Source organism: Petaurus breviceps, unplaced genomic scaffold (genome assembly GCF_028583685.1).
Source record: "Petaurus breviceps papuanus isolate PSGF00001 unplaced genomic scaffold, PetGlider_PUasm1.0 90603, whole genome shotgun sequence".
Classification (NCBI taxonomy): domain Eukaryota; kingdom Metazoa; phylum Chordata; class Mammalia; order Diprotodontia; family Petauridae; genus Petaurus; species Petaurus breviceps.
In genome coordinates, this window is record NW_027187284.1 from 2064330 (window position 1) to 2087392 (window position 23063).

Genomic DNA, 23063 nt, shown 5'->3' on the forward strand with positions numbered 1-23063 from the left:
GGCAAGTCACTTAACCTTAATTGCCCTGCCCTACCCCTTCAAAAAGCAAAAATAAAAAAAAAACCCTCTTTAAAAATTTCTTTAATCTTCTTTAATTTTTTTTAAATATAATAGTTTACCCCACTACTGTCCTCTCCCACTACCTAAGAATCATCCCATAAAACAAATAGTGTTTTTAAAAGACCAAAGAAAGAAGAGGAAAAAAAAATTAGCACAACTAATAAATCCATTGGGGAAAAATCTGAAAAGATTTGCAATATGTAATACCTGTAGTCCTACTAATGGGGTGCTTGGGTGCTTGTATTTGAACCCCAATTCCAAGACCACATTTCCCTCTAGTATTAAAAATCACTATTTCTGTAAGTTTCTCCCCAGCCCAAGTTAACTATGATTAGCAATTACTTGTGAGTGGGATCCAGTGAAACACTCATCTCTCTCCCTGGTACAACAAATCCCACCTGTAGGAATTATAAGTTTGAACTGGCTTTGTACTGACTCTTAAAGATACTCGGTAGCCACTGGACTATCTATACCAACTCCTTACCTCATTATATTCATCCTGGACTCCTCATTATTCATATCCTAGAGTTAAGACATATGTGCACCCCTACATCTATCCTGCCAAACAAGACATTGATTAGTGGAACACTGGGCAATCCTCAGTCAACCCTGACCATTAGTTAATTTAGTGATGTAGCAGACCTAAAACCCACACCTCCTTGTGTAACCCACCCCCATACCCAGCCTCATGGAAGATGTTTCCTGGTGAACTCTGGGTAAATTACCTGCGCAGTAGATATGAAAAGTGTATGTTCCTTTAATGATTTACCACACCCTAATCCGACCCTGAATCACCTAATTGGCATGCCTGGAACATGTTTTGCTATAGTTTTTCCTATATAAACTTTAATTGCTTAAATTAAATTGTGACTTCTAAGGTCATAAGTTCCTTAAGACCTTTTGCCCCCTGAATAGTGTCAAAATTAGCCTTTGTCAATTTGAATTAAAGATTGGTTAAGTTCATGAATTCATTCCACATGATGCTGTAGCGTACTTAGGTCCTTGGGGCAGAGGGTGTCCCTGAACCCCTCAAACCACTAAAACCCGTACAGAGGGGTTTTGGGGGGATTTTCTCATATATGTTGAGCATTAGTATACTATTAAGGGAATGAATGCTTATCACTTTGTTGAATGGTAGTGTTTTTGTCCAATTTAATTAAATTACTCAGAGAAACTATATTGCCAAATTACAATTCAATCTCTATTTAGATAAACTGTTTCAGGGTCACCACTACTTTTGGTGGGATTTTAACTTGTTTCAATCAATCAACAAACACTAATTTCATTACTGTAGGGAACTTTGTTTAAATATGTGTGTATATATTTAAATAAAATGTATGCATCTATTTGAATATAATGTGCACATGTAAAAGAGGTGCTAGAACACTGAATGGCAGATGGGTGGGACAGTGGATATAGCAGTGGGAGTGGAGTCTGGAGAACCTCAGTTCAAATGCGTCCTCGGACACTTAGTCTAGCTGTGTGATAATGAGCAAGCCACTTAACCCTCTTTGACTCAGTTTCCTTATCTATAAAATGAGCTGGAGAAGGAAATGGTAAACTACTCCGGTATCTTTGCCAAGGAAACCCCAAATGGGGTGATAAAGAGTCTGACATGACTGAAAACAACCGAACAACAACAAGAACCCTGAGAGGTTGAAATATTGCCTCTGGTACCACAGATACTAATGTCAGAAGTACAGCTTGGATCCAGGTCTTCCTGATTCCAATTCTGGCCTCACTACCCATGAAAATTTGTTGCCTGTCATCATTCACTGCACTCTAGAAAAAGGTATGAAGAGAACCCAAGAACTCAGAATAAAAGAGAGGATCCCTGCTGCAAATTTATGCGAGGATATTGAGGAAAACTTTAGAAGACATTCAAGAATGGGTGGATTATGATTTCCTTTATTGGAGGGAATATTCAGAAACCCATTAAAATATTGGAATGTAAAAAAAATATGAAACCATACATACTCAGTTTACTCTAATAATAACATCTATCTGGTTACAACAAAACCCTGTACAACTTTCTCAGTGAAAAAAATTGAGTGTGAATATCTGATTTTTTTCTCTCCTGAATTAGTGGATATGAAAGTTTTCTGCCACTTTTAGTAAACTTTGACACCTTGAATGCTGCTAGTCATAGTGGTCAGTATACCATTTACTCTGCTTGTCACTAGAACTGAGGGTGAATTATTCATCCTTTTTTTTTCTCTGCCCTCCACTGCCCTCTCCTCCCTAATCCCTTCCCTGCTTTAGTCACTGTTGAGGTATAAAGGTACAAACAGAGGGGAAGAGCTGAACTCTCAGTCATTCCTTTGTTCTATTTGAGGGAAGAGATATTTGGAAAAATGGTGCAAGAGGTCAAAGGTACCCCAGATTGCTGGCAATCAGAAGTAACTCTTTTTTTCATTCTGTTTATCCCTTCCAGCCTTATACACACTGTCCATAACACACCAAGCAGGCCCAAAACATGAACCTTTACAAGTACACAAAAAATGAATCGGGAAACATGAAGGCTGAAAGAAGTATCAAAGTGCATGTGGCTCAAAGTTGATAGAAAACAAATAATAATTAATTGTTCCAATTGGAGTCCTTCTCTCCTCAACCACCTGCCTTTCTTCGGTAATGTTTAGGCCATTTGTCTTCACTATCTTTTTTAGAAATTGAGAGGTTAGGAATGTGAGAGAAAAGTGTTTGGTGGCAGCAGCTCCCATAGGCTTGAGAATGCTATTCCTAGCATTGTAGATGAAGTTTCCTACATAAAAAATCTGAATGTTCTAACAATATTTAAATCCTTTCATTGCAACAAAAAAATTGATCTTTATTAAATTTATATTAAAAACTGAAACATGATAATTTAAGGATGAGATTGAGTTTGGATTACTCTGGCTCTGGGAACAGGATTTGAGATGTAGAGAATAATTTAGTTTTTGTTTGTGTTGCCTTACATAAGAACAGACATATTACACTCATCATTTAAAAAATGGTAATATAATACTCTATTAATCAGAAGTAATATTTTAAATGAATATGTTACACTTTCATTTGATACAGAAGCAAAAGAGAATAAATATGGGATTGGTTTGGGAGATTAAGAGAAAAATTTAGAGAATTCCCCCAACTTTGGGGGTCAGAAGCTCAATTCATTTAATAATATTATTCTCTTTAAAAAATATTTCTTTTGACTTAAATACACTAAGAATAATTTTATATATAAAGAGTGATTTGATACTAATGGTTTGAAAATATTTTATTCTTATTTTTACTTAATAAAAATGTTAACTTTCTATTCTTAAACAAAAGATATGTAACATTTTCTCTACACAAAAAAATACTCTATTATTCATTTCAGTCTTATGTTCTATTCGACCCTGGTTCTGCCACTAGCTAATGATGTACTTAGCTTAGAGAAGCCTTTTGCTTGCTTATTCCAGGCTTCATCTATAAAATAAGGGGTTTGAACTAAATACTTTCTAATGTCCCTTCCAAACCAAAATCTCCATAAGATTCTAATTTTAAAATAAGAATAAAAAAGTTTCTTTAATAAGACATCTGTTATAATGTGATCAGGCTGAAGAGGCTATGTACTACATATGAAAGGAACTTCTCAAGATCATATATAAATTTTTAAAATATATTGAGTGCAGTGTATCAAAAATGCAGGAATGGCAAAGGATCTCTGCTGTCCTGCAGATGTATTTTTACATTTAGAGTTGAGTTGGTTACATTTACACTATTTAAAATTTTAAGCCTTTAGGGAATGAATCATGTCTATTTTTCATTCAGCATTGAATATGCTCAAACTATTATTATTTCATGATCGACAGAACTCTACCGACAAGCCACAGATTGTATCTACATGAGCTATTTTTTTTTACTGTGGATTTACATTATAGATTCTTTGATAGCTACTGCTGTAACTTTTAAAGGTTTATTTTTTAATACTGCATGAATGTAGAAGTTTAAATTTTAGAATGTTATTTTTCTAAAATAAATACCATTTTGCTATTAAAATAATTATTGTTTTAGATACTATCCATTTCAAGTTACAAATTTGTAGATATTTGAGATAAGGTATGTGTATAGACAGTGACACATCCTAGGGGAATATTAAAGAACTATGAAGAGACATCATGGTGATGTGGAAAGAATATTTATATTGGAGTCACCTGGTTATACTTTCATTTTTTTCTAACAACTAGATATAGTACAGTGAGCAAGTCACAATCTTATTGGGCTACAATTTTCTTTTCTGTAAAACAGAGATGAACTACATGGTTTTCGAACTCTTATACCTGATGATTACATACACACATACATAAACACAAATATATATGTACATTTATTAAAATGACTATTTGGACAGATTTAACAAGTATTCCTTATCCCCTATGTGCTAAACATTGTGCTTAGAAATGTTTACAAATATAATCTCATTTTATTTTCACAACAATGCTGGAAGTGATATTATTACCCTCATTTTACAGATTTCAAAACTGAGGAAAACAGGGGTTAAGTGAGTTGTCCAGGGTCACACAGCTAGCAAGTGTCTACATTTGAAGTTATGTTTTCTTGATGACTAGTCCAGAGTTGTAATCACAACACAGTGTAGCTTCTTCTATTAATTATATTTACTAAGAATGAACTAATTTTTATTCATTTATTAACTACAAATATGAAGTCTTTCATGTATGTGTGTACATATATATATATATATATATGTATTTGTATGTGTACAAATCATCCTGTAATAACCAACAATTTTACTTAGAACAAGTAAGCAAGTAAATAAAAATTTGCATAATGACATGGTGCGCAATTCAGGAAATACTGGAAAAATTTCTGATACAACCTTTTTTTTTAAAAAAGGATCCTGTAGATTTTTTTAATAAGAAAAGGAAAAAAAAGATGTTGTATCACTGTTACCATTGTCAATTTTTATCATTTTCATTCCTTTCTGACTTTTCATTTATAGAACATCGAAAAATTTAAAAAAAACTAATAGAATAAATCAACAAATAACCTAGTCCAAGGAAAAAAATTGCTGCATCAATCTTAGCTTTGCTACTTATCTATGTGACCTTGGGAATGTCCTTTAACCTCTTTATTCCTCAATTTCCCTTATCTATAAAACGAAGGGGTTGAACTAAATGAACTTTAATATCCCTTTATGTTCTAAATCTATGATCCTATAAGGCTTCAAGCCATTACTAACATTCATTAAATAGTTAAATAGTGTGCCCTGATAGAGGAACTGAATTTTGACAAGAATTAACATGTGAAAGCGTTTTTAAAGTGAGATAATGCTATGCATCATGTAAAGATGATATCATTTGGGGCGGCCAGGTAGCACAGTGAGTAAGAGCACCTGCTCCAGTGTCGGGATGACGTGGGGATCGAATCTGGGCTCAGGTACTTAGCACCCACCCAGAAACACCTGGCCGTGTAAACTTGAGCAAGTTACTTAACCCCAATTGCTTAAAAAAATAAAAAGACGATATCATCTTGTACTTCTAGAGTTCTTTGTACTTAAAAAAAATCCTTTCACTTTATCTCAGTTGATCCTCAGAACCCTGTGAGATAGGTAAAACAAGTATTATTATAACACTCCAAAGATAAGGACAGGGAACACAAATCACAACTAGCTAAGGATAGAGATAGAACTAGGACTTAGAAGTTCCCACCCTTTCCACTTACAGTACATTTATTCACTTGGCCCACTAAAATCAAATTCACAGAGAATCCCTTTTGAAATCATGAAACGAAATAATCTGGAGGCGGCATAATCTTATTTTTGCACAGAATGTTATAAAAAAAACCAAAGTGTCAGCTGGAAGTCACCTAGTCTATTGTAACCCAGGCTGAGATTTTTCAAAGATGATTTCCATACGTGATTATTTAAATACCTGAAAGTTCAAAGGAAAAAACTCACAGGACTCCTCTCAAACTTCAAGATTCTGATTATCAAAGAACCAAAAGTCAAGGATAGTATAGATTACCTCACCATTTCAATGATTCCTGACATTTGACCACTACTCATTCAATACAAAACAGGAAAAATATTGGGATTATGCAATTAAATTGTAGCTGAAATCTGACTATTCAGAATACAGGTTAATAACACTTCACACGTATTTACTTCCTTTAAATTCAGATTGAGGTGTCTATTAAAGTAGAGCAGTGTTATTATTTGTATGTTTGCTTTTTTTGCAATGTAAACCCTTGTGGTCCCACCATCTATTTCTAGGTGCCACAAAGTCTTCTCCAAGTGGAGTCTTAAAGCTCTATTTCTTATGATTTGGTTAATATTAGAGACATTCAGGGTGGCCAGGTAGCACAGCAAGTAAGAGCACCAGCTTCAGTGTTGGGATGACATGGGGGATCAAATCCGGGCTCAGATACTTAGCACCACACCCAGAAATAACTGGCCATGTAACCTTGAGCAAGTTACTTAACCCCAATTGCTTTCAAAAACAAATATTAGAGACATTCACCTACTGAGTTATGAGGCACAGGAATTGTGCTTGATTGGGGAGGGCACTTATAGGTAACATTTTTTTTCGCTTGAGAGAAAGGAAGATTAAACTAATATACTAACTAAATATCAACTGAATACTAACTAATTTAATGTCAAATGTACTAGCAAACTGAAAATATGTTCCTGAAAAATGTCAGGAAAAGAAAGGGAAGAGTCCCCCTTAGAAGAGAGGGAGCCCAATGTTAACTCAATCTAGAGTAGGAACTGGGAAAGTGAGTAGATCTACTAAAGTAAGCATAGTGATACTTCAGGGGCTTCTCCATCAGCTCACCTTTGCCTGGAATTCTCTTAAGCGAGGACAAAGTGAATTAAGACAAACAGAGGTTAAGCAACTTGCCCAGGGTCCCACAGTAAGTGTCTGATGTTTTGAACTCTGGTCTTCCTGACTCCAGGTCCAGCAATTTATTCACTGAGCCACCTTCCTAGAGTACTAAAAAGAAGGTTATCATATATGTCAAGTCTCATGTCATTAAGAGATAAAAGATGTAGGTTGCTACTTGATGTAAAATCTTTGGAACTCCACCACAATAATGTGGGAATGGGTCCATCAATAAAAGTAAATGAATGGACCTGTATTCAAAGATGAAGGTTAGTGAGCAGGAATATAAAGGATGCCTGACAAGGTTGCCACAAAGGAATTGCAGAAACTGAAGATTTAGATTTTGAAAGGATCTTGTACTCTCATTGGATGGATGAATAATTGACTTAGAAAGGAAAAGTGTTTTGACCAAGGTTACACAATGTAGTCATAGCGGTGAAGAATTGAGAAGCTGACATTGCTAAAGGTAATTCTAGTCATCTTCCACTTTGCCCTAGGGTCTTCTCTTTTTATTCGCCACTTTCTAAACACATAGAAACTGTGCAAGAAGTAATTTTTGTTTGGATTGGGAAGCAGATGACCTTGGTTCAAATACCACCTCTGTCATTTACTCCTTGATTCTTTTGGGCCTCACTGTAATCATCTATCAGTTGAAGGAACAAACCATGTGGTCTCTGAGACACCTTCCAATTCCAAATCTGCGATAGAAACATAAGTTTTAGAGGGGAAAAATACATGCTATCAGTGAGAATGTTGCTTTTGAAATGTTCATTGTCTTATATAATTGCTGGGTTTGGGTGTTTTTGTTTGTTTGTTTATTTGTTTTTGGGTGGAGGGAGTGTTTATTTTTAGTATTTGGTTGAACAAAAGGTTTACCTGACAGAGCTAAGTTCACATATGACTGTAAGTAGCATCTTTTATGGTCTGAGTACAAATCAGGGACTAAATGCATTGTCTCAGTTCTGTCAGGCTGAGCCCTGCGTACCATTTTATAGAGAAGACAGAGCTGGAAACCAGCCTGGAGAGTCAAGGAAAATCAAGTATAAGGTCAACTTGAACAGATACTCTGAAACCAGGGAGGATGAAAAAGCTTTTGGTCAAAGACAGAGCCGAAGGTCAAAACTAAACAAACCCACAGGAAAGCAGAAACTAACCAGACACAGGAGGGTCTTTAACTTGAGGTAAAGGCTGCTTCAGGCAGAAAACTTCCTTTTTTCTGCTTTAGCTAAAAGAAATAACTAACTGCCATTGTATGCTCAGTCTAGAAACATTATTGTAAAATGGACCACATATGGCAAGGGCTGACAAATTTCAGAACTTCACTCACTGGAAGTCAACAACAACAACAACAACAACAAACATCTTTGCCCTCTGCCAAAGAGTGCATTTTCAAAAAAATAAATGGAATAGTCTATAACAGGTACATGAATTCATTAGGTTGCAGTTACCACATCTATAAAGAAGGCATGCTACAAATTACCCTGCTTTAGTAACTTGTTGAAAAGTCAAATGAAATATGAAATGGAAAGGGCTATCTATAGAGATATGAATTTCAGGAAGACTGGAGTTTGAATCCTGTCTCAGATTCTGATCAAGTCACTCATCAGTTGAAATTCTTCATCATATCAAGAACTTCATCATCAGCAACTTCATTATTTTTCAAGATATCATGCCTTCTGGTACTCACACCTCATCAGCACCCTCTGCTCCTAGGACCTCTCTAGGGAGCAAAAAGCTCCTTCCAAACTTGCCTTTTAAGAAAGACACCCAGGTCAAGATGGCAAAGTAGAAATAGGACTTCCTTGCAGCTCTGGCTCCCACCTCCCCCAATTCATGTAAAAAATGACTCTAGACAAACTTTGGAGCTACAGAACCCACAAAATGACACAAAGAAACTAACCTCCTACTGAGGAAAGCCCAGAAGGCTGGCAGCAAGACGTCAGTGCAGTGCTCTGGGAGCTGAGCTCAGCCCCACTCTAGCCAGAGGTCTTAGCCCCAAGGTGGCCTAACCAGCCCCTGGCTGGAGGTAGCCGGGGTGGTTTCCAGAATTATCAAACCATAGATACTCAGGACAAAGTGAGAGGTCAGTGCAGTGTGGACATTGATATCTAGAAATTCTTAATGAGATCCAGCCTTTGCCCCCAGGGCAAGAAGCAGCTGAGTCATCCAGCAATGCAGACGCCAACATATGGCAGCTTCAGCTCCTGGTCTGCAGACTGTAGGGGGACCAAGTGACTAGCCTGACAGGTAATCACTCCTTCTTTAACCTGCTTGGATCTATATTGCTGTTTAGGGTGGAGGTCCTTGGGTGTATAACCAGCTTTCCAGAGCATGTGAGGCTTCAGAGAGGGCACCCAACTGATACCCTCAGCATCTGCAAAAACCCCAGCATTTGGGATAAAGCTCCCATTTCTGGTAGGAGAATTCTACTGTGGCAAAAAGCCCAAAAGTCAAATAACTGAGTGGCAACATGAGCAGTAAAAGGAAGCAAAGCAAACAGAGTAACCCAACTTTACACTGCTCTTGTGGGGACAAAAAGGATCAAAGCATTGAACAGGAGGAAGACAGTAAAGTCAGAACTCCTACACCAAAAGCTCCCAAGAAAAATATGAGGTGGGTATAGGCCATAGAGGAGCTTAAAAAGGATTTTGAAAATCAAATAAGAGAAGTGGAGGAAAAATGAGAAGAGAAATGAGAACAATGTAAGAAAATTATGAAATGAGAGTCAACAAACTGACTGAAGAAAATAACACCTTAAAAAATAGACTAACAGATGGAAAAAGAGGCACAAAATGGCAATGAGGAGAAGAATTCCTTAAAAAGTTGAATTTTCCAAATGGAAAAAATCTCAAAAGCTCACTGAAGAGAATCATTCCTTCAGAATTAGATTGGAGCAAATGGAAACTAGTGACTTTATGAGAAATCACCATACTATTAAACAGATGCAAACAAATGAAAAAATAGAAGGCAATGTGAAATATCTCATTGGAAAAACCACTGAACTGGAAAATAGATCCAGGAGAGATATTTTAAAATTATTGGACTACCTGAAAGCCATGATAAAAACCAACCAAACAAAAAAAAAAACCCTAGAAATCATCCTTCAAGAAATTCTCATGGAAAATTTCACTGATGTTCTAGACCCACAGGGCAAAATAGAGTTTGAAAGAGTATCCTGATCACCTCCTGAATATGATCCCAAAAAGAAAACTCTTAGGAATGTTATAGCCAGGTTCTGGAGTTCCCAGATCAAGGAGAAAATATAAGAAGCAGCCAGGAAGAAATAATTTCAATACTGTGGAAACACAATCAGGATAACTTAGGGGGGGAAGTTGCAAGCACCCACTTTTGAAAAGGGACTGGATCAAAGTAGAGAATAGAACAAGTGGGGGGGGTGGGACAGGATAGAGGGAAATATGGTCAGTCTTACACAATATATCCACTATGGATATGTTTTGTGTAGCTACTCATGTACAACCTATATTGAATTGCTTATCTTCCCCGTGAAGATGGGTGATAAGGGAGAAAGGGAAAGAATCTGGAATCCAAAGTTTTAAAATCAAATGTTTAAATATATACATATTATTATTAATATTTTACATATAACTGGGAAATGAGATATACAAGCACTGGGGCATAGAGATACACTGTGCCCTACTGGAAAGTCGAAGGGTTAATGGGGGAAGACATGGGAGAGAGCAGATTGGGGGAGGGGATATTCAGTGGGAATGCTGTTTTGGGGTGGTGGGTAGGGAAAATTGGGAAGAAAATTTGTAACTCAAAATCTTGTGGAAATGAATGATGTAAACTAAAAAATAAAAAAGAGAGAAAAAAAGAAAAAGGACAGAAGTTACCAAGAGGTGAATTCAACCTTGACGTCAGTCAATTAAGCAAATATTTAAATATTTGTTTACATATAAATAAATGTAAATGCAATTTATTAAACATAAATAAATATTTAAGTACCTAATAAAAAAAAAAAAAAAGGAAAGACACCCGGGGGTGGCTAGGTGGCTCAGTGAATAGAGCTCCGGCCCTGGAGTTAGGAGGACCTGAATTCCAATCTGGCCTCAGACACTTAACACAAAAACTAGCTGTGTGACTTTGGGCAAATCACTTAACCCCAACTGCCCTGCCTCCCCTCCTCCAAAAAAGAAAAGATACCCAGGACAGTTACTTCTTCATGTCCTATCTAGGTCCATTGCTTTGAACTTCTCTATCATACCACAGCTCTGATTACCTTGCTACACCTCCCCCTCACCCCCATTGATATCCTTTTGTGTACTGTCTTTTCCCATCAAATTGTTAGGTCTTTGAGGTCTGGGGCTGTCTGTCTTTTCCATAATTATAATCTCAATGTGCTTTTGCACATTGTTTTTGTTCAAGTTGTTTCAGTCATTTTCGACTTCCATGACCCCATCTGGGGTTTTCTTGGCAAAAATATTGGAGTAGTTTGTCATCTTCCTTGTCTAGCTCATTTTATTGATAAGGAAACTGATACTTACAGGGTTAAATGACTTGTCACATAGGTAGAAAGTATCAGAAGCCAAATTTGAACTCAGGAAAAGGAGTCTTCCTGACTCTAGTTCAGAAACACTATACACTGTGCCACCTAGATGCCACTACAGATATGTGGTTACATATTTTATATTTGTTACTTAATATTATCAACATTTTTCTTTCCATGGGCAAAATCATAATACCATTAAAGGAGAACTAGTATTCAGTTATGCAAATATTTGCTTTTACCATAATTTTTCAGGAACAAATTTAAAGTACAAATTAAATTTACTTGATGATCCCCTATATAGAGAACTTCATAAAGAACATACAGAAAAAAATTACACATATAATAATAAAAGTCCTATAATTCAATGAAAAACATCAAATAAGAGGGTAATCTTATTATCTAAAAGGATTCCATTTTGTAAATAGCACCTAATAAAGCTGATTATCACTCTGGAGAAAATTCAGTGTCATCAAAAGAAGGCAATCCAACCATACATGATGTTTCTTTAAATGTATATTCTCATTTACTGCACAATTGACTTTCTGACATATAGAATATGACTGTACACTTATGAGAACACACATGTTTAATAGATGCTCAAAAGTGCCCTGAATCTGGTTTTTTTTTTTTTTTTTGCTTTTTTGGAGGGGGGAAGGCAGGGCAATTGGGCTTAAGTGACTTGCCCAAGGTCACACAGCTAATAAGTGTTAAGTGTCTGTGGACAAATTTGAACTCACGTCCTCCTGACTCCTGGGTCGGTGCTCTATTCAATGTGCCACCTACCTGCCCCCAAGTACCCTGAATCTTTAAGCAGCTTTGCTAACTGTATTAGAACATGATTTTTTTACTACTGATCTATAATTTATAGTCTCAGAGAATGGTCTGAGGCTCCCAGAGGTTAAATAACTTGGCTATGATCACACAGCTAATGGAGTATGTGAGGCCAGATCTGAAGCCAGATCTTCTTGGCTCCACATCTAACACTTTATTTATAATGCTGCACTGATATTTATTTCAAGTATACTTCAATGAAATAAATAATCTGTGATACCTCATGCACATCATGGGAAATGGTAGAAAAAAATCTGTTCTTTCAAATATTAATGCACTGTAGTATCATTTTTTCCTATAGTCAAATATGAATCTCAATTACCACTTTAAATTACAAACAAATACATGGACTGAACTGCAATGCACTGAGTAACCCACTCCCCCCTCCAAAAAAAAACCAATGTGAAATCACAAAGTAGATACGTTATTGCCAATCTATCACAGTTTATGGTTATTTTAAATGAATAGAATAATTTATTTAAATTTATCCTTGAGAAAGAGATATGATATAATTAGGCAACCACTTAAAGTGTCTGGTAAAGTTACATTGATCTACGTATTAGAAATCTGGTCAGAGGATGAGTTGAAGGAAATATTCACTCTAGTGTTATGAAAGGAAAAATAACTTGGAATAAATAATAATGGAATAGAGTTTGTGTTCAAATATGGCTTAGATATTTAAGTTATGATTTCTTATTCTGTTAAATTCTACAATTATGCTTTCATCTTTGTGAATTGAAAAAAATTAGACCAAAAACAATTCAAAATTTTTACAAAAACCCATTTTCTCATTATTCCTGTTAACATAAACTTGCCTAGATCTACTTTTAGGAGTGTAAGGAACTTAAACTTATAGCTTTAGAGAGTTGCCTTGAAAACCAGGAGATTAAATGAATTGTCTAGAGTCAAATTTATTATAGGTCAAAAGCAGAACTTGAAACTAGATTTTCCTGACTCTAAAGCCAGCTTTCTATTGATTCTTTAAAACTGCATCTGGGTCAAAATAATGATAATTAAAGTAATATAAATTTCTGCCAAAAAAGGAACAATGGAAATTAATGTGTCATATTTGACCATTCTTATTAGTATCTTAACTTAAAACATTCTCATGCTTATCTGCCCACCAATCTGCATAATGAATAGATTCAATTCCATTCAATAAACAATTATTCAGTATATCTGTTGTTACAGGGCTCATTATTCCAGTCATCTGAATATACCTCAGGTTAAAGATATTCCCCAAAATGGAAGTACATGTAATAAAGGCCCCAGAAGTATCATGGCTTCATTCATTAGGTGTCTTCCCACAGAAGCCTAAGGATGTTTTGCTATATTCAGAGAAATCATCATCCTTTAGAATAATCACTTTCTGAATAACATTAGCCACCAATAGATGGACCTGAAGCAGTTCCTAATGTACATATAAGGCTGCCTTGATTTGTAATGTGCTTTTGAATTCTTTGTCCTGTCCTGGAGGCCTGAGCCAGCTCTTTGACCATTCACTATTCTGTCTACCCAATATTCCAACCCTGTCAAGGTGATTACTTACATTATTTTTCTGCAAGACCTGCAGTGCCTTGTTGACATTGTTCAGAGCGTGAACTCTTGTGGAGCCTTTTTCTTTTGGCTGAAAACAAAAACAGATGTTTATTGACCAGTAAAGAAAATAGGCATTTATTTCACGTAATGAAGACTCCTCACAAAATTTACCCTTCAATTTGCAGTTTTATGATGTTCAGGAAAAATAATGTAAATACATGAAAACAAGTTTTGAAAGGAATATATCAACTGTTAATCATTGACACAGAGTATCTAATTTGATTTGTGCCTCCCCTTTTTTGGTATTCTATGTACCAAGATTTATGCAAAGACAGGATATTTTTGCTATTGTTATTTTGATAACTTCTCTGTTCCCATGACTTAGTTTAGGGTCAGGACCATGGGAAGCAATGTAAGAATATCAGCTAATACAAAGTAAACTAGTATATTCATCTTATGTTGTCAGCTTATTCATATAAGTTTGAGGCGAATTTTAGAAGAGGCTCCATTCTCACTTAAATAAGACAGTGTAACAGTCTCAAAATTCCCAATTTCTGTACTTAGTTTGTACAACTATGGCTCAAAATTGATCAACATGGATTTATTAAGCACCTACTATGTGTGTGTCATTGTGCTGGGCACTGGGAAAACAAAATACACAAAACAATGAAGCAACTTCTCTCTCTAATGGAACTGGCATTCTAATGGGGAAGAAAAGAACCTACCTGAATATTTTTCATATATATAAATATATGATATATGTGTGTTATTTCTATATGTACACATACATTGTATGTATAAAATACACACGTGTATTCATATGTATACATACATATATGTATACATGCACACATTTATCTACAAAACAAATACAAGGTAGTTATGTGAGTAGAAACTGACAACCAGATCAGGAAAGGCTTTGAAAATAAGGTGACACATGAGCTATGTCTTACAGTAAGGGAGGGATTAAGATGGTGGATTAGGGAAAACCAGTTGAACTCTCTCAACATTCCCTTACAAATGACTTTAAAATAATTTCTCATTTCAAATTTTGAAGCAGGAAAGGCAACAAAAAGTCACGGTGAGGCATTTTTCTAACCTAAGAGGACTTAGGAGGTCTGCAGGATAAGTTTGTGACACAGGGGTGGGGACCTGTCCAGAGCCTGCACATGTGAAAGTAGCAATAGCTACTACAGCAGCAGCTTCCAGAAGTCTCAGCCCAGCGACAGAGTGGGCCACAGTTCTAAGGCAGAAAGGAGAGCTATGGGAAGGTCACAAGGGGAAATGGGCATCTGGTCCCAGTTCCATGGCAAAGAAGCAAAAGAAAAAATAGATTTAATAAAAGGGATAATCAAGGAAACCACATTTTTCTAAAAGGTACCATAGACGAAATAATATTTTTAAAAATGTAGCAAATATATACTGAGTAGAGAATTGAGTCAAATTCATAAATATAAGAGCCATTCACCAATTAATACTTAGTCAAAGGATATAAATAGGCAATTTTCAGAAGAAGAAACCAAAGCTATCCATAGTTACATGAAAAAAAATGCTCTGTCGATATTGATTAGACAAATTGTATTAAAGAAATGCAAATTCAAACAACTCAGAGCTACCACTTTACACTTACAAGAAATGACAAATGCTGGAGGGGGTGAGGGAAAAGTAGGTACACTAATGAATTATTAGTGGAATAGTGAACTGGTATGATCATTCTGCAGAACAATTTGAAAGTAGGCCCAAAGGATTATAAAACTATGCTTTCACTTTGACCAAGTAATACCACTTCTGGATCTATATCACAAAGAAATCAAAGAAAAAGGGAAAGAACCTATAGATACAAATATATTTGTAGCCCCTCTTTTTGTGGTGACAAAGCACTGAGAATAGCAAGGATGCCAATGAATTGGGGAATTGCTAAAGAAGCTGTGGAATATCATTGTAATGGAGAACTATAGTGCTGTGGAAACATAGTAAGACTTATATGAACTAATGCAAAGTGGAATGAGAAGAACTGAGAGATCATTCTGCACAATAACAATAATGTTGTGATGATGAAAAATATGAAAGACTTGGGGTACACTAATCAATACAATGATCAAAGATAATATCAAAATAATTATGATAAAAAAAATGCTATCTACCTCCAGAGAGAGAACTGATGAACTTGGAATATAATTGTTAATTTTCTTCATTTTTCTTGCTTTTTAAAAAATATGGCTAATATACAAATATGTTTTGCATGATTCCACAAGTATAATTGATGACATATTGCTTGCCTTCTCAATGAATAGAAGAGAGGGAGAGAATGTGGAACTCAAAATTTAAAAAGAAAAGAATGTTTACAAATAAATTTAAAAAGAAAGAAAGAAAATGTAGATTATGGAGAGTTCAGGCAAAAATGGAACAAGGTAACAGTATAGTAAGAGAGATAGTAGTAGGAAGGGATTTTTACCTTAACATATAATGTTCTTAATATACACTGTACTCTGTCTTCAACCCCTCTCATTTTTTAATCTCGGTTCTTTCTAAAATAACATATGCTTCCAGAGCCTCTTTCTATTCATTGGTTACTATCCCACTGTGTCTACATCCTATTTTTTCCTTATTTTTTTTTTACCAGATCTTTGATTTCATTGTTTAATCATTTTTCCAGCCTTGCTTCCTGTGTTGGGGCCAGTCAACCTCTATGTACTTCTGGAAGGAATAATAATAGCATGTTCTTTATCACTAATTTCTATTATATGGTATATTTGGTATCTGGATAATGGTGTTGTGTATTTGACACAGGTGAAGAATCCTTGTCTGGTATCCCATCTCTCTAATTTTCATTTTCCCTATACCCCCATAATACACAGGCTCTAGACTAGACCTTGTGTTTGGAATCTGTGATTTCAGTTGGTATAGTGAACTACAAGTTAGGAAACTCCCCCCTACTACATCTCTATCTCTATCTATCTACATATACATGTGTGTGTCCACACACACACACACGCGCATGCACACACACACCTGTAAAAACAATGTAGAGTTCTAAAAAGTTCCCTTAGGTCCTGGGGGCTTAGGTAAATTGCACAGAATCGTACAGTCAGCAAGTTTTAGTGGTGGAACTTTATCAATAAGACTTCGTGACTCCAAAGTTGGATTTCAGTTTACTATACTCTGACTGCCTCTCCGACACTAATGAAGTCAAATGGGTTTCCTTATTATCTACATTTTGTACATCTGTTTATAGACCTCTGGGGTCATGAGTTGTTTTTGGTGAAACAGCATAAAGCCTTCATTTGTGCATGTAGATATTTCTACAAACAGTTGAGAAGAGCAGATTCATCTTCCTCATCAAAAGTAGCAATTACTACTGACAAACTGTTACAAATAATCATAAAGACAAGAACTCTGGAAGTGGTAGCATGGTCTAGTCAGGTCCTCCTTCTAGATCAGTCATCCAGGGAAACAACTCCTGAAGAGAAGGGGTCACCCTTCCCCAGCAACTGCCAGTGGGTAGGCAAGCAAACCCAGATGAAATAGCAAGACAGTTTAAAGGACAGACAGGAGTGACCATTTACCAAGCAAGTCCAACCATAACCACCCCTTGCCTAACATCTCCCTTTCAGATCCCTATACAGACAATCTAGGATCCTGAATCCAAGAGCCTTAGAAAGAGAAATTCTTCCAGCACACCACCTTCAGCCATCAACCTGGGAAACAACACCTGGAGAAATCAAGCTTGGCAGTAGTTCTCGCAGGTGATGTGGCTATAACTACTAAGGACACAGAAAATAAAGTCCTTACCACCAAAATCCTTGGCATGGTTCAAGATGTATAATATATATTTCCATTGGGAATTATATTAAATAACAGGCATTACCCTTTTATTTGACACTGAATTCAAAGGATAACAGGGCCTTTCAGATCTTCAGTTAAACTTTCTACCTTTTCCCCCACAATGTGAACTTCTAAAGGTACAGACTGTCTTATTTTTCTACTTGTATCTCCATTACATAGCACAGCAATTTACACATAGGAAGAGATTACTAATAGTTTATTTTTTCCCTTCTTTCATTCGTGGCACAGGTAACAGTAAGCTGACTAACCTTACTGAAAGAGAGGGATTGCATGAGGGAGTTGTGGAAAGAAAGATTGTATTGGTAAATAAATAATAATCATATGCATGATGAATCATACATACAAAATTTTTTCTATGATGGCACATAATCTTCAGAAGTAATTTAAAAGGTATGATAATTATTATTATTATTATTAACACCATTTCACAAATATGGAAACAGATTTTTAAAAATCACATAACTTCTTCCATGTTAAACAGTGAATAAGTATTAAATCTATGATTTGAACCCAAGTCCTAGAAGTCCAAACATCCGTCCCATGATTTAATACCAGGCTGGAGTAGATATTTTTTCCTACAAGTGATGCAGAGATATTGAAGTTTTATCTTTTGAGCAAGGGAGTAGTATGCTTAAAGCAGTGATTTAGGCAATTAACTATGATGAACTATTAATATAATAATCCCAACTGCAACATAAAAGCTTTGTGATTCTGGAACACTCACAACTTCTAAGTTGCCTGGACAGAAATTTATTTCCATTGGTATAGGACATTTCCTCACCGGGAGTTCTCTTTACCAGGGAAATCACAGATCCAGTTAAATATATGTCTGTGTATTGATAATGATGATGATGATGATGAGAAAAACAGAATGGAATGGAGGAGTGGGGCTAAATGCAGAAAAAACAACTAATTATAAAAAGCAATCCAGGTATGAGGCAGCTGCCTCCATGAAAATTGATATCTAATACTGATTCCCTCCCTGTATGTCCTTGAACTTTCCATATCTTTATATAAAGTAGAACAACCTCTAAAACTATACATTACAGGTCAGGCAATAATTTGCAACAGAAGAGGGAGTTTCTTCATCTGGAGTTCCTTAAGTCATTGAAATCACAGGTCTCCATACAAAAAAAATCAAGATACAACAAGACCTATTATTTTTTACCTCTCAGGAAGCAATATATGTGTGAACAGAGGAGATAATAGTTGTGAAAACACTTTGAGCTCTTCTAAAGGAATTCACCACATAGCTGATATATTTTTACTGCATCTCTTACCAGAATTCTCGCTTGGTTCTTATCATGGTGCTGAAGTGACCTTGAAATCTCAAAGATTATGCCAGCATAACACCAAGCTACAGTGACTTTGAGTATAGACCCAGTTATAGACCTTTTTCAGGACCAGTGTGAATTTCTTGAAAGCAAGAACTTTTTGATTCTTGTCTTTGTATCTTTAGTGCCTAGCAGAGTCACTTGCACTGAGTACTAAATAAATGTTTTTTGCATTCATTATTAAGTTTGAAAAGGGTTATGACTAAGTTGGATGCAAGACTATTACTTTTTCAATCCTAGCAACTCCTAAGGACCAGTTACTAAATCATAGAGGGGGAGCTGTATTAGCCCAGTGGATACCTATACCTTCTTTCCCATTGAAAACACAGATATTTAGTTATTTAAACCATTGTAGTAACTATTATTATTCCTCACTCGTTTAAAAGTTGGCTACATATTAGCTACAATAGTTATGGCGTATTTAAAAACTAGCATATAATTAATTATTCAATGAGAATGCTTCAGGAAGCGTGGAGATGTAAAAAGTTGCATTTATTGGTAATTCTGAACTCTTAAATGTAGCTATCATTGATAACTTGTGTATGTATAATTCAGTATGTTTAAGATAATGGGCATGACAACATTAAAATAAAGCAGGATAATTATCACATGGTAACAGATATTGTGTCAGGCAAATCAAGAGTCATAAAAATAACAAAATTTGCCTTTAATTATAGAATCATGTAAAATTATGACAGAGTGAAATTCTAATAAAGTTTATGTGACTTCTCCAAAAAAAAATACATACCAGTTTTTGACCTGTAAGACCTTCAAGGAGGTCCAAGAGTCTTCCTCCATCCTGAAGATCGCTGAAAAGATCTTCAATGTGTTTCTTCCCAAACTAGGGAGAAAAACAGTTTGATTAATTGAATTACAATGCACTATATAAATCGTTATATATGTTTCTTATTTCATTTTTTTCCGAAATTTCACCTTCTTAATTTACCTCCACCACAATTTATCAATATCCTTTTAAATAACCAAAAAGTGCATGAATACTTTAGAGGTCAGCTAGTATGACACCATGGAGGATACGGAAGCATAGAGAGCTGAAGTGACTTTACAAAGTTCAGATAACTAGAGGGAACCGGGCCTTTAAAATAGTTCTCTTGGAGCCTTACCAAGTATTTTTTTTTATTCACTGTATTGAGTACCTCCATTTTTATCTAGCTGTATGAAGAACAATATGTCTTGGAGGAGAATGAAGTATGGAATAGCAATAATTCATATTTTTAAAAGTTTATTAGATATTTGCATACATTGTTTCATTTGAATTTCACAATAACTGTGTGTTATCAGTGTAATTATTATCTACATTTTACATCTGATGAAATTGAGGCTCATGGGTTTCAGGGATTTGTCCATCTTCATGTAACTGACACATGCCAGTGGAGGCTTTTTAAGTCTAGGCCTCTCCTGACTCCAAGTTCTATACTCTTTCTACAATACTTCTGAAAACAGGAGGCATATCAGAACTTATTTAACATTTACAAGAAGACATAAGGCACATTGCTATCTGCTTTGCATAAGAAAGACATAACAAAATTCCTTCCCATAAGCAGTTTAAAACTGAATTTTCTCATCTAGACTATTATTTGAATAACATCATTCAGTAGGAGAAATTTTCTTTTGAAACCTACAACTTTTATAGAAATACTCTCTAAAAAAGATGCCAATAGAGACAAAGTTTGTAAGTGAGAATAACTTGTATAATTTCATCTTTTCTTTTGAATAGTTTTACAATGTCTGTGGTACAAAGAAGGTACATTATCTTTGTGATCATGCTACTTAAATATACATTTCTTAGATGCAGTGCAGTTTCCCTCCCTAAAAATAATCGCCAATACTATTATCCCTAAAAAAGGGTGGAAAGAGGGAGGGAAAAGTGAAAATAAAATAAATTTGAACATTTTAAATTAACATTAAAATACTGTAAAAGGAAATACATGCATATGTACAGTCACGTGTTATTTAATCCCATAAAGATGGTAGAGTAGATAAAGCCCTGGACTCAGAATCAGAAGACTTGGGCTCAAGTTCTGTCTTTGTCAATATATGGTTATGCTAACTTGAGCAGGATTTTAAACATTCAGGATGCCAATTAACTCTTCTAGACTCTAAGCTACAGAACAGTTTTTGATCTACATTGGTAAAGGTTTGCCCAAACAGAATTCACAATACCAATAAAATCACAAAATCGAGCAACAACACAAGTCTGTGCAAAAAATGAAGTATACAACAGGCAATGAATGCATCCCCATGTCACTAAAATTCAACTGACTATGGATTTGGGTTTGCTAATTACTGAAAAGAGTTCACAGGGGGAGACAGATCTATTGAAACAATTTGTTTTAACAGGGTCGATGAAAAGAGAGTATAGGCATATTAGAACAAAAGCATGCTTATGCATGAGAAATGAAAACTTGTCCAAAGTCATGCATCTCTTGGGTGCATAAGCTATTTGACCAAGAGAGTAAAACCACACATGAGGCAAATAGGACTTAGGACTGGAATCAGAAAGACCTGAGGTCAAATCCAGCTTCAGATACCTATTAGTTGTGTGACCTGTGACAAGTCTCTTAACCTCCTTTTGCCTCAGTTTTCTCATTTCAAAAATGGGAATAATAATAACACCTAATTCCCAGAGTTGTGTGGATCAAATGATATAATAATAAGTGCTTGGTACACAGCAAGCACTATATAAATTTTAACTATTATTATTAGTGTTGTTAAAAGATAAATAAATGTCTCAATAACTTTAGGCTAAATTTAAAACAGTATCTTTTTATTTGCCCAATTAGAATAAGCTTGGAATAGTTTAAATTTGTTGAGCTATTAATTTCTTTATTTTATATATGTTAACCAGACCAGAAGCAGCCTCCAGTCTATCAGTAGCCAGAGCCAAACAAACAGATCAGGCCAGAGACAGGAGAGTCAGGATGCAAAAACTTAATTAATTATTAATGAATTAATTAACAATTAAACAATCAATTTCAGAGTGAGGAAAATGATCTGTGTGTAAGGAAACCATCCCCTCCCCATTCCCACCCCCCACAAGAAGGAGGGGTTAATGTGCTGGACTAAAGACAAGTCTTACATATATCCTTGGCTGGACCGTGACATGATCATTTTTAGTCTGGAGTTACTGTTCCCACAGGACCTATGGGAATAATATTGTCTCAAGTCGTGGAGGTCATGGCCACCCTGAGGGGCACAAAACTAGAGTTCTGTGACAAGAACAGGAGTACAGTACCTGATGATGACAAGGAGCAGGGGCTGTGAATGTGTGATGGATGGCCCTGGGAAATAGGGGGAGCTAAGTCCCTCAGTGAAGACTTGGTTCTGGTCTAAGCAATATACTTTGCCAGAAGGTGATATCATCCTGATTGCAAAGGATTATCATTATGCCAAGGTCAGGATACAGCCTGCTTGCTGGGCCTTAGCTCTGAGAAACAGAGTATCTCCAAAACGTGTTGACATACACATGGTTTTAGTCTCTACATCAAAATATATGATTTACTAATGGATGTATGACATTTGACAAGTTTTCAGTATTCATCATTTTTTACTAGTAAGCAAACTACCACATATCCACTAAAATAAGAAACGACTGCTCAAGTATACAACTACAAAGGATATTTAAATTTATTAGAGAGCCAGTTCTTTAGTCTGTTAAAAATCACATAGAAGTTAATGTTCAAGGATCAAATAATAAGAAAAAAAATGTATGACTTCTTCCATGAGTTCGTAGAGGATAATATTAATTCCATAATGAATAAATGAATAACTAATATGAGCCATAAATTTCCCTAGATGATGACATCAATGACTCAAGGGCACCAAAACTGATTTGATGGATTTTTCCACATTAGAGATGGAAGAAACATTTAAAACCATTCTTTAAAGATAAATTTTGGCAGTGGAGGAATTTTAATTTTCTTTATTTTTTGTTATTTTGATCTAACCTTTCATCTCCAATATTCCTCAGGGCAAGTCTGTCATTCTCAACTACATTTAGTAATGTACTAATATGCTCTCTCTCTCTCTCTCTCTCTCTCTCTCTCTCTCACACACTCCCTC

The 23063-nt window shown here is 35.5% G+C and overlaps 1 protein-coding gene across 7 annotated transcripts in view; it reads right to left on the minus strand.

The window, feature by feature from the left end:
- Positions 1-23063, minus strand: part of DMD (dystrophin) — a 2504498-nt gene that overhangs the window by 1927730 nt on the left and 553705 nt on the right. For all 7 annotated transcript variants that reach the window (XM_069063824.1, XM_069063827.1, XM_069063826.1 and 4 more), the window contains exons 3-4: positions 19732-19824; positions 13814-13891 (exon numbers count right to left, since the gene is read on the minus strand). In XM_069063824.1, coding sequence (XP_068919925.1) covers positions 13814-13891; positions 19732-19824 — 171 coding nt within the window. The remainder of the gene's footprint in view (positions 1-13813; positions 13892-19731; positions 19825-23063) is intronic.